The sequence below is a fragment of the Leptonychotes weddellii genome, chromosome 10 (assembly GCF_054177405.1).
Source record: "Leptonychotes weddellii isolate Sample4059 chromosome 10, ASM5417740v2, whole genome shotgun sequence".
Taxonomy (NCBI): Eukaryota; Metazoa; Chordata; class Mammalia; order Carnivora; family Phocidae; genus Leptonychotes; species Leptonychotes weddellii.
In genome coordinates this window covers 609,957-621,804 of record NC_138378.1, presented here as the reverse complement: position 1 = coordinate 621,804, position 11,848 = coordinate 609,957, and the positions used below count along the sequence as shown (strand labels likewise).

Here is an 11,848-nt window from a genome sequence, read left to right as displayed (position 1 = left end):
CGAATCCCGATAAAGAACAAATACTTTTTCTGTGTGAATACTGTATGTGATTTATTTATATTAAGAAATTATTCACAAGGCGCCTGGGGGGCTCAGATGGTTAAGTGTCTGCCTTCGGCTCAGGTCATGATCCCAGAGTCCTGGGATCGAGTCCCACATCGGGATCCCTGCTCAGCGGGGAGTCTGCTTCTCCCTCTCTCTCTGCATCTCCCCTGCTTGTGCTCTGTCTCTGTCTCTCTCTCTCAAATGAATAAATAAAATCTTTAAAAATAAATAAAAATAAATTTTAAAACATTATTCACTGTTTATCTGAAACAAATTTGCCTGGGCTCCCTGTGTCTGTATTTGCCTACTTGGGCCCCCCTTCTTGGAGACCTCTGTGGGTCAATCCAGACCCCATTCCCATGTGGGTCTGCACCCCTGCCTGGGAAGCAGACCAGAAATCGCATTCTGCCTGGCTATTTGGCTCTTCCTTCTTGTCCCACTGTGCATGCAACTTCCTGAGACCCAGGCCCACTTTGGGACAGGTGGGGAGACACCTCTGAACCATGTGCGCCCATCTCTCCAGCCAGCAGCCTCCCCCTGTGTACTGGCCTGGATATGCCCCCGCAGATTTCAGGCCCCAGCCCCCAAAACTGTGATGTGGCCTGTGTGGTGGGAAGGGCTTGCAGAAGCAACTCCTTTGTGGGTCTCAAGATGAGACTACGCTGGGTTATCACGTGGGCCGGTCACATGCATCCTTATAAAGGGAAGCCGATGGAGATTGGACACACAGAGGAGAAGCCATGTGACCGTGGGGCAGGGCCTGGAGTGGGGCAGCCGCAAGCCCAGGAACTTTGGCAGCTACCAGAAGCTGCCAGAGGCAAGGAATGGACCCTCCTTAGAGCCTCTCGGGGGCCCACGGCCCTACCAACGCCTGAATTTTGTCCCAGTCGTGGTGACTTCGGCGGCGGGGGAGAGAGGACACTTCTGTCGTTTTAAGTCAGTTTGAGGTCTTGTGTTGCAGCAACCCTAGAGACTCAGGTGATTGGCGGCTGCTCACCCTGGAGGGGAGCCCCCAGCCCAGTCCCCTACTGTGAGCATGGTTGGGGAATCTGCCCACCCCCTTGCCCCACACCAGGATAGGCTCCTTCTGCAGCAACCCCCTGGCACAGCAGGGCGCTGCTTTCCTGGAGCAGGGATGGCTGGGCGGGGAGCAGTCCTGCCATCCCCTACTCCTGTCCTTGCTGACCGAAGTCAGGGCTCTCTCTAGGGTTTTGGGGACTGGAGCTCCTGGGTGTGCCCAGGGCCTAGCTGAAGAGCAGGATGCATGGGGTGCTCCTCTCCATCCACACGTGCCTGGCTGGGAGGGGACTGAGACCATAGAAGCCAGGAACCCAGGGAAGAACCATGTGTGACAGTCAGGGGGGCAGAGCCCTCAGCTCTCCTCCGGTGCTCAGAGAGACCTTCAAAACACTCAGCCCCCTTCTGTGGATTCTTTGTGCTGGATGCCCCCCAGGAGGGCATTTCCAAAGCCCCCCACCCCCACTGCAGACCAGACCAGCTGGACTTGGGATCAGGCCTCCAGTGCGGGGCCACAGGGTGTGGGGCCCCCGCCCCACCACCCACCCTGGGCAGCGCGGGAGGACGCCGGCCAGGCCACCGACAGCGGTGATGGGGAGCAGGTGGGCCACCTGGACGGGAAGCGGCTTGAAGAGAGCGCGGGGCGGACGGCCCCCACCCCGCCCCGCCCCACCCAGAAGCAGGCGCACACGGGTCTGGGGTCGCTCAGTTTATTGGTAAAACGGGCACTGAGCGCGGCGAAGGCTGGGCGCGGAAGCGGGGGCGGCGGGGGCGCTTTTCCTCTTAAAGAACTTCCACTGGACCTTGATGGCGAGCATCCAGTCGCTGACCGAGAGCCTCTTACAAGCGGAGGTGCAGACATGCGCCTGGCGGGGGGGCGGGGCGCCGGGCCGGGGGCGGGGGCGGGGCCGGGGGCGGGGCGCGGCGCCGCCGGGGAGGGTCGCGCCGCGGGCGCCCGCGCTTCACTTGCCCGCCTTCTGCGCCTTCTGCGCCGACTTGGTGACCTTGCCGGCGCCGCCGCTCTTCTTCTCCACGTTCTTGATGACGCCCACAGCCACCGTCTGCCGCATGTCGCGCACCGCGAAGCGGCCTGCGGGGAGGGGGCGTTAGGGGCGAGCAGGGCCCCGCCCCTGACCCCGCCCCTCCCAGCCCCGCCCTCCCCCGGCCGGGATGCCGAGCGCAGGCGCACTCCAGCTCACAGCATCCTCCCTCCCGGGCCCGTTTCCGGGGGCGGGTGGTGGGGTCCGCAGCCCGAGGAGTGTGAGACGCTAGAGCGAGAATGTCTCTAAGGCTCTGGTCTCCTCCTCTGGCGGCAGGAACGACCGCCCCCCCAGACGTTGTGGGGGTCCAATGACACGCCTGGCCAGGAGTAGACCCTTTCAGTTGATACTGCGAGGGCCCGCAACCTGCACAAGGCAGCTCTCTTATATAGGCCTGTGGGTCATCCTAGAGATATCTGTGGCCCGCTGACGTCCAGCAGTCAGTCCTAGTTCTGCTGCGGGACTAGCTGTGGGCCTGGGGCCTTCCTCCCAGAGCTGACCAGCAGGGCCACCTATGCTCCATGACATGGAGAGATGGAGGCTGGAGGTCACAGCAAAGTGAAGGACACCTCCCCGCCCCACCCCCGTGGCCGCAGCCAGGACCAGCCCCATCCAGGCTGTACCTCCCTCCACCACCTGCCCAGCTCACCAAGAGGTGGGTACTGAGAGAAGCTCTCCACACACATGGGCTTCCCAGGGACCATCTCCACTATGGCTGCATCACCAGACTTCAGGGCTTTGGGGTTGTCCTCCAGCTTCTTGCCCGAGCGCCGGTCAATCTTCTCCTTCAGCTCGGCAAACTTGCAGGCGATGTGCGCCGTGTGGCAGTCAATGACAGGTGAGTACCCGGCGCTGATCTGCCCTGGGTGGTTCAGGATGATGACCTGGGCGAAGATGTGCACAAGGTTGTCAGACATGCCCAGGTGGGCAAGGAGGGCATCAGAGCCGAGGGAGGCTTGAATCCCCTGGGCCTGGGTGCTGGCCATGAAGGAAGGTCAGGCTACAGGGGACCCACACCCTTGCATGGACCCCAGAGTCCTCATGAAGCATTTGGCAGACCACAAGAGATAAACAACCGACAGGTGCGCCGTGGGAAGGGCCAGTGGGCAGGACTTATGCTGTCTGCACTGGCCAGAGCTGAGGCAGGATGAGAAACTGGACCTCAAGTACTACAGTTATACCTCACGGGAGCCAATTTTTAAAACTGTCGTCACGTGAAGAGGTGATCAAAGAGGGTGCAGTGAAAATGTAGGGAATAAAATATTACAGAGACGTCTCCAGCAAGAAATAAAAACATTTTCAGGACCCAGGTGGGACCTCACTGAGGCTCGCAGCAACAAGGCCTGGGCCCGCCCCAGCATCTGCTCTTCCTGCGAGTGGCCCCAACCCTGACCTGAGCCCTCCAGGCCTTGATGGCTTCCTTTGTAAAGCAAGGGTCCGGCTCTTCCAAGAGCCAGGCTCAGAGGGGGTCAAGTACTCTGCTAATGCCAAGGAAGGCCCTGTTCCTGCCCTTGGGTGACCAGCCGCCCACCTGGGAGGTGAACTGGGCAGCCTCCTGGGGTGGGTCGGACTTGCTGTCCCCACACACGTTGCCTCGACGGATGTCCTTGACCGACACGTTCTTCACATTGAAGCCAACATTGTCACCGGGCAGGGCCTCACTCAGAGCCTCGTGGTGCATCTCCACTGACTTCACCTCCGTGGTGATGTTCACAGGTGCGAAGGTCACCACCATGCCCGGCCGAAGGATGCCCGTCTCCACTCGGCCCACGGGCACGGTGCCAATGCCTGGGTGGTGAGGAAGGGGGCTGTGAGGAGCAGGTGGGATGGAGTGAGGGGCGCGGGGATACCCCAGACAAGGCAGACACTGAGGTTCCTACAGAAGCAGAGGCTCCCCTGACCCTGTCAGGCAAAGAAAGGACTGAACGAGAGAGATTTCCCAGGAATGCCTGGGCAGGAGCAAAGTCAGGGGAACATGGCAAAGAGAGGCCCTTCTGGACCTGGAGGCCTGTCCCCGCCCCAGGTGGCCGCTGTCCCCCGGGGGGAGCACTGTAGGGGCCCCTCCCTTGTCTGAGGCCCCTCCTGGTGCGGCAGCAGCATCAGGGAGGTCGAGGACCAGCCCACCTGGATCACCTGGCCCGGCTTTGATGTTGCTGGTGCCAGGGCTACCCCCAAAGGGGCACAACGGACTAGCTCATGCTGTGTGGCTGCTCGGTGGGTGTCTGGCCTACCCTAGCGTGATTCCCCGGCTGTGGTATGACAGAGCCAGTGGCTGGTGGCTGTTCTCTGTGCTGGGTGAGTGTTTCACCCCTGCCCTGCACGTGGCCCCCCAACTGGGAGTGTGCCCCTCGTGGGCCTCGTGCTTGGTTATGGTTTCCCTGTCATCTTATGAAGAACGTTTCTCACGCCTGGAGTAAAGCGTGTCTCCCATAAGACTGGGACTGTCATGGAGGGAAGGGGACGTGGGAGTTACCCTTGTACCACCAGCTCCTGGCATAGGGCTGAGTGCTTATTTGAAGGGAGGAAGACCCTGGACAGATGGATGTATAGGTAGGAGTGGGTAGGTGGGTGGAGAGATGGATGGATGGATGGATGGATGGGCAGATGAATGGACAGATGGATAGGTAGGGATGGACGGATGTGTGGATGGACAGATAGGCAGGTGGGTGAGTGGGTGGGCGGATGGCTGGATGGACAGATGGATGTGTGAGGTAGACAGTTGTGTGAATGGACAGATGGATGGCTGTTTGGATGGATGGATAAATGGATGGATAGGTAGATGAATGGATGGATGAATGGACCGATGAATGTGTGGGGGTAAACAGTTGTCTGGATGGATGGATGGATGGATGGATGGAGCATGGATGGGGGATGGACAGATGGATGGATGGTCCCCCAGAAAGTGTACGGCACTGGGGGAGGGGCAGATAATTTGGCCTCAAGAGCCCCTTGTCAAGGGCCCTGGTCTCAGGAGTGGGGAGTGAGGGGCAGAGCTCGCCAGGGTGGGCTGGCCAGGTGCCCACAGCAAGTGTGGGACACTGAGCCCTCACTCACCACCAATCTTGTACACATCCTGCAGCGGTAGGCGCAGGGGCTTGTCTGTGGGGCGTGTCGGGGGCAGGATCGTGTCCAGAGCCTCCAGCAGGGACACTCCACTGGCGTTCCCCTCCTTACGCTCCACTTTCCAGCCCTTGAACCACGGCATCTGGACAGGAAGAAGAAGGCATCCATTGGAGGTCGAGACCACTTACACCCACCTGCCCTACACCCCAGCCCCACGGCCTCGCCAGGACTCTCCAGGATCCCTGACGGAGGTATCTGACCTGAGGGCTCTGGGGAGCAAGGGAGCACAGACCTGCCCACTCCACTGCCTAACGGCCCACTGTTTACCCTAAGCCAGTTCATGTCCATCCAGCAGCATCAGGGAGGAGCTGCACAGCTGACCCCTCACCTTCCCCACCCCCCAATTCACACTCCCAACATCACAGAAGCCTTGGGAAAGGAGGTCTGGGAAAAGAAGCAGAGCTCAGCACAGCTCAGCCCCCCTTTTCCTGCTCCCTCAGATCCCTGGGCAGGGCTGGCACCAGACGGGGAGGGCCCAGAATCTGGCCAGTGGCCACGCTAGAGGCAGAGAGTCCAGCCTCGGCCCCCGACGACCAACTGTCTCCAGGCACGGCTGGCCCTTCCCTGCCTAGGGCTTCTCCTGACAGCAGACCCAGCACCCTCCTGGCACGGGGCCCCCTGGCCTGCTGGCCACAGGCCGGGAGAAGGGGAAGGGGCCAGCAGCACGGCCCAGTCCACTCCCAGAGACTATGTCCTCTAGACAGCCCAGATCAGCCGAGAGCTCCCTGAGCAGCAGGTCAGGAACGGGACTTCAGGGGGACGGCGCTCTGTCGGCCTCCCCGGGAGGGTGGAGACTGCAGTCAGCTCACCCACTGCTATGTGACATCCCGTGTGGGACCTACAGCATGCAAACACGCAGCCCAGCAAGATGGGGGCAGGGTTCCCAGCCTCGTCCCCTGACCACAGGGCTCCAGGGCAGAGGACCCTCAGTGTGGTGGCGGCGGCACTGGGCAGAGCAGATGGCCACCCTCCTGGGCCGGGTGGCCTCTGGCTTCACTGCATCTAGGCGCTTGGTCTCAGGTTCTAAAAACTCCACCTCAGGCTCGGGCTCATCTCGTCCTGCTGAGTCAGAGTCCCTGAGACACAGGCGGCCCCACCGACCCGTGGAGAGCCAGCACCGGCCCTTCCCAGAGCCGGACTTGCTCCGAGCTCCCGGGAGGCTCCTGGGGGGACGAAAAGTAACCCTCCAGAGACAAAGCTCTTGGGCCTAGGACCCGGCGGCCGCTGCTCCTGCATTGCCCACCTGAGGGAGTGTCGCTGGCCAGAGAAGGGGCCTCCGCGGGCCTCATGGGGAGGCTGAGCTGGGAGGCACAGTTCACACAGTCGGGCTTCTCTCCAGGCTGACGCCCACAGGGCAGGTGACCCTGCTCCTACAACTGAAGGGAACGTGGGCCCTCTGGCCCTGTGCTCTGCCCTGACCTAGCCTGACCCATGCACACCCCAGTGTCCTGGGTTCTCAGGGAGGGGCCCAGCAGCCCCCCCGCCGTCCTTGGGCACTCACGTTGGGCGAAGGCTCCAGCATGTTGTCCCCGTGCCAGCCTGAGATGGGCACAAAGGGCACAGTGGCTGGGTTGTAGCCGATCTTCTTGATGTAGGCGCTGACCTCCTTGACGATCTCGTCGTAGCGCTTCTCACTGTAGGCGGGCTCTGTGGAGTCCATCTTGTTGACCCCCACGATGAGCTGCTTCACACCCAGCGTGTAGGCCAGCAGCGCGTGCTCGCGGGTCTGCCCGTTCTTGGAGATGCCCGCCTCAAACTCGCCCACTCCAGCCGCCACGATCAGGACTGCACAGTCCGCCTGTCCAGCAGGTCCATCACAGTGAGCCCCAGGCACCCCGTGTCCGGCAGGTCCGTCACAGTGGGCCCCAGGCACCCCGTGTCCGGCAGGTCCGTCACAGTGGGCCCCAGGCACCCCCTGTCCGGCAGGTCCGTCACAGTGGGCCCAGGCACCCCCTGTCCGGCAGGTCCGTCACAGTGGGCCCCAGGCCCAGGCACCCCCTGTCCGGCAGGTCCGTCAGTGAGCCCCAGGAACCCCCCGCCCCAGGCAGCCGCCCGGGCATGGGCTCCTCCATCTGTGTGAGCGGCCTGGCGATGTCTGACTCTCTGGGTCTGTCTGTCTGTCTGCAACCGTGGCCCTCATGGGCACCCCTGCCTGGCTGAGATGTTGGGGCACCCAATCAGTTCTCTGGGGGACTCCGTACCAGGTGGGGCGAGGGGTAGCAAACGTGAGGGCATCATGCCCTGGCCAGGAAGTGGAGGGAACCCGACTGCCCCTCAGGGACCCCGGGGCCCCCCCTGCGGCCGCCTGCAGCTCCGCCCACCTGGGAGGTGCCGGTGATCATGTTCTTGATGAAGTCGCGGTGGCCGGGGGCATCAATGATGGTGATGTAGTACTTGGTGGTCTCAAACTTCCAGAGGGAGATGTCGATGGTGATGCCGCGCTCCCGCTCGGCCTTCAGTTTGTCCAGCACCCAGGCATACTTGAAGGAGCCCTTCCCCATCTGGAGGGACCCGGGACTCAGCCAGCTGGCCAGCAGGTCCCCCAGGGCCATGGGAGCAGGTCACAGCAGAGAGGCCCCCATAGGACCCTAGGACCCTGAGCCCATCTCTGGGATGAGGGAGCCACATGCGAGCACCTCTGAGGGACACCCAGACCTCACCCTGCCCTGCCCAGGCCCGGCCACCCTGTGTCCCCAGGTCCCGCCTCCTGCCACCTAGATGGTTGCCGTTTGAACGTCGGCCAGTAGGTGGCGCAAGGGCCTGGGAGTCAGGCGTGGAGAGAAGCCACCAGCCGACTGAAACCCCTCCCCTGGCTGAGGGCTCCCCTTTATCTGAAGCTGGCCACCCCAACGCCCACAGACCCTGCATCAGCCAGAGGCCTACAACACCACTGTCAAGGTGTCCAGCCAAAAAAAATAACCTTCTGATTTTTTTTAAGGAAATTAGATGAGGTTGCACGGAAGGGCCTAGCTTTCCATCCCTTTCTACAGACAGCCAAGGCTTCCAAATAGCTTCGAGGCTCCTCCCCCTATCTGTGCTCCACCTGCAAATACCTGTGCCCCACCCAGCGAGACCCCGTGCCCTGGGCCAGAGCTGCCCTTAGAGTGGCGGCCGAGGTTGCTGCCCAGCCGGGCAGATCCCCCTGCGGGGCTGTGCTTGGACAGCGCTCTGCCCTCCAGGGAGGCTGCCCAGCCAGGAGGGCCACCCAGACAGGCCCCAGATGGGACCCAGCTAGACCTGAACCAGACATCCTGCAAACACCCACAGCTTCCCCCCAGCGCCACCCCGCAGGGAGGGAGGGAGTGACGCAGCTTTTGGGCTCAGGCGCGGAGGGAGACAGCCCAGCGCAACCCGCAACACCCTCCCACACACACACACTCTGAGCAGGGTCAGCACAGGCCAGCAACTGACTCCTCCTGGGCCCTGACCCTGACCCCTCTGTCATCCAGGACGGAACCCTCAGTCACCCAGACAGGGACTTCTCCCGGAGCCCAGGGTGGGGGTAGAGGTTGCAAAGAGCAGACTCCCCCTGCCCCACTCTGTGGCCACTTCCCACCCATGGGTCTCAGCCACTTAAGAGAAAGGAGGTCAGTCAACGGGGCCCTTTGCATCCTCACCAGGCAACCAGGAACCCCCTCCCCAAAGAGCGCCACCGTGGACAAGCAGCCCTCCCCAGCCCAGCATGAGAAAATGGAGCTGATGGGCTGGCTGCCCATCAGTCAGCTATTAATAGCCACCCTGAGTCCTGGCCCAGCCCTGGGACAAGTAAGGGCAACACCACCTCCAGCCCCAGACCTCAGCCCTGGGGACACAGGAACCCCACCCTGGGTGCAGGGTTCTCAAGTCCAATGTGGCAGAGAGTTCCAGAACCTGATGTGGACCCCTGTGGGGCAGAAATGCGGCCTCCAGGTCCCCTCCCCCACCCCAGGGGGCAGATCCAGCTGGCCATCCCTCGCCCACACCAAGCACATCCTCAGAGAGAGGCTGCCCCCACCTCCCCTGTGCCACTCCAGCTGAGCTCTCTCAGATACCTGTCCCCCATGCAGGTTCCTTTAGGGCTCATGCCTTCTTGCCCTGGAGGAGATCAGCTGAGCCACGTGCCCCAGAGTCAGGGAAGCGCCAGCCCAGCCACCACGTGGGAACCTGTCCTCCAGTGGATGGGGGAGGGGGGGCAGGCTCACCTCGGCGGCCTCCTTCTCAAACTTCTCAATGGTCCTCTTGTCGATGCCTCCGCACTTGTAGATGAGGTGGCCCGTCGTGGTGGACTTGCCAGAGTCCACGTGGCCAATGACCACTATGTTGATGTGGGTCTTCTCCTTGCCCATTCTGCCCAGGGTGTGGGGAAGGGCTGGAACGGCCTGGAGCGCTGTGGCTCAGGGTGGGGGGGCTGCTGAGCAGTGATTCTGTGAGTTGGGGTGGAGGCACAGGTGATGGAGAGCCTCAGGGGGAAGCCAGCGAAGACACCGCCCTGCACAGGTTGCAAGCATATCCCTGCCCCCAGATCTGGTCCTTACACCGGGGCTACGTTCCCACATTTGGTGGGGCAGGAAGACCCCTCCTCCCAGCCTGTGCCTGGCCCATTTGGGTCAGGTGGCAAGCCCCAACGGTCCAATCCGCTCTAAATATCTGGGTGTCATGCCCACAGAGCACCCCCCATGGAGGAGGTTAAACCCCCCCCAAGAGACGGAGAAACACCAGGCTGGGTGAACCCCATGACCAGTCAGGAGCCCGGTGATGAGTCACCCTGCCCCACTCTTCAATGCTCTGTCCCCCAATGCTTGCTCCCCACCAGGAGTCCTGGGCCCTATGCTGCACCCCACCCCCACCGGCAGCACTGCCATGATGGAGAAATGGTCAATGCTCCCCACTCCCCTCAAGCAGGGAGGGCGCCATCTTCCCCTCATCCCTGCCAGGCAGGCTGGCACCAGGGGAGACAGGCTGGGCCAGGGCTCCCACAGGGCGGTGGTGCCCAGATCAGGGGCCTAGAATAGCTTGGGCCCTCCTGGACCTGGGCAGGGGGCAGACTGGGGGGCAGGGAAGTGGGGTCCCTGCTCTTCAGAGCAGGGAAGAATCTGGCCCCAGCAGCCAAGCTCAGCAAGTGCCAGACAGAGATGCCTGCAGCCTGGTGGGGGCAGGGGGGCACCCCTCCCCCTCTCCCTCTGGTCAGCACCCAGGGTCACAGCCCCTGCCCCATCCTGGAGGTCAGTGGAGAAACCTAGGCAGCCCAGGAGAGGACAGAGGGCCAGGCAAGGGAAAACAGGCATCAACGGCGCACCCTAGGGTGCAGACACCAGACACTTCCTGGGCCCGCCCGGGTGGGGCCGGGTGGCGAATGCCCCCCAGGTCTCCCTGCCTCCTCCTCCGCAAGGCATCCTCAGCAGCCCCCAGCACTGACGACCCTGCCCCAATCCCGCAGGGCCCCAGCCCGTCCCAAGGTCATGGCTGCAACACGATCGCCGCGCCCAGAAGACCGGTCCCCAGACGCCACCACCGCATAAACAAGAACCACCGCGGTGCCCCCACCTACCCACCCCACCCCTGGTCGCCCGCGGGGACCGACCCCTGGTGCCGGGTCCGGGCGCGTGGGGTGGCTGGCCGAACGAAGCCCGGAGCGAGCAGCGCAGCCTCGCCAGGCGCCAGCCTGGCCCCTCTCTGCCCCAGGTCCGGTCCCCGGAGAGAAAACCCTCTGCGGAAGGCTGGGGGCGGAGGCGGAGCCCCGGAGGCCGAGCGTCCTTACCCAGAGCCGAGGTCTCAGCCAGAGGGACTGGCGGCGCCGGCGCCCGCGGTTTTATCTCTCCAGGAGGGGGTCCACCTATTGACGGAGCGGGCGCAATGCACTGCGCCCCTGCAGTACAGCAATGCGGTACCGGCGGGCGGGGGGGCGGGGCGGGCGGGGCCGCGGCGGGGACGCGAGGGATGCAGGGATACGGGGACCCGCGGACGCGCGCGGGCGCGACAGGGACGCGAGAGGAAGATGCGGCGAGGGATCCAGCTGCAAAGGCGCGGACTCCAGACGCGCCCGCACCCGGAGGGACTGCGAGCAGGGAGACCACAGCCGGCCTGAGGCGCGGGGAGCGCGGGGCAGGGGGAGGGAGACGGAAAGGAGGGAGGGGCAGAGATGGAGAGAGGCAACGGGAGAGAAACAGCAAGAGATGGAGGACGGATGAAGCAGAGGCCAAGTCGCCAGGCTCAGGCACTGCTGGAGAGAAGAGGTGGAAAGGCACTCCAAACATAAAAGGAGGTCTTTGGGGATGGGGCCAGCCCCAGGGACAGGAAAGGGCAGGGCAGGCCTCAACCAGGAGGTGCAGGGGCTGAGGCTAGGGTCTGGGCCATGGCCCTGGCCTGCTTCTCCCAAGGGCCAGACCCTGCCCTGCATGTGGTTGGTTCCTAATGAACAAATGAACCTGTTCTGTCTCCCCAGCGTGGCCCAGGACCTGCAGGTCCTTCCTCCTTTGGGACCCTGAAATCGGCTTGCTTTCAGGCCCCCTGTCCCCGTGTGTCTGCCACATGGGCTCACCCTGGCATGCCCCCAACCAGGCCCCATGGTATGGCCTGAAAACCGTGTCTCCAGGGTCCCCTCAGCTTGGCCAAGTGGCCTGAGGCTCTTTAGCAGATCCACCTCA

At 63.1% G+C, this 11,848-nt stretch overlaps 1 protein-coding gene and 1 long non-coding RNA gene across 2 annotated transcripts in view; one reads left to right on the top strand and one right to left on the bottom strand.

Annotated features, from left to right (window-relative positions):
• Positions 1 to 1,758: 1,758 nt before the first annotated feature.
• EEF1A2 (eukaryotic translation elongation factor 1 alpha 2) lies at positions 1,759 to 11,089 on the bottom strand. The gene is made up of 8 exons (XM_006737890.3): positions 10,963 to 11,089; positions 9,407 to 9,628; positions 7,547 to 7,726; positions 6,727 to 7,023; positions 5,157 to 5,307; positions 3,634 to 3,890; positions 2,752 to 2,986; positions 1,759 to 2,152 (listed from the first exon to the last, which is right to left on the bottom strand). The coding sequence occupies exons 2-8, from the start codon at positions 9,548 to 9,550 to the stop codon at positions 2,025 to 2,027; spliced, it is 1,392 nt and encodes a 463-aa protein (XP_006737953.1). The 5' UTR covers positions 9,551 to 9,628; positions 10,963 to 11,089; the 3' UTR covers positions 1,759 to 2,024.
• A 51-nt stretch (positions 11,090 to 11,140) lies between these two features.
• LOC115942546 (uncharacterized) overlaps positions 11,141 to 11,848 on the top strand; it is a 7,575-nt gene continuing 6,867 nt past the window's right edge. The window contains exon 1 of the long non-coding RNA XR_014149006.1: positions 11,141 to 11,437. This is a non-coding gene — a long non-coding RNA (uncharacterized LOC115942546). The remainder of the gene's footprint in view (positions 11,438 to 11,848) is intronic.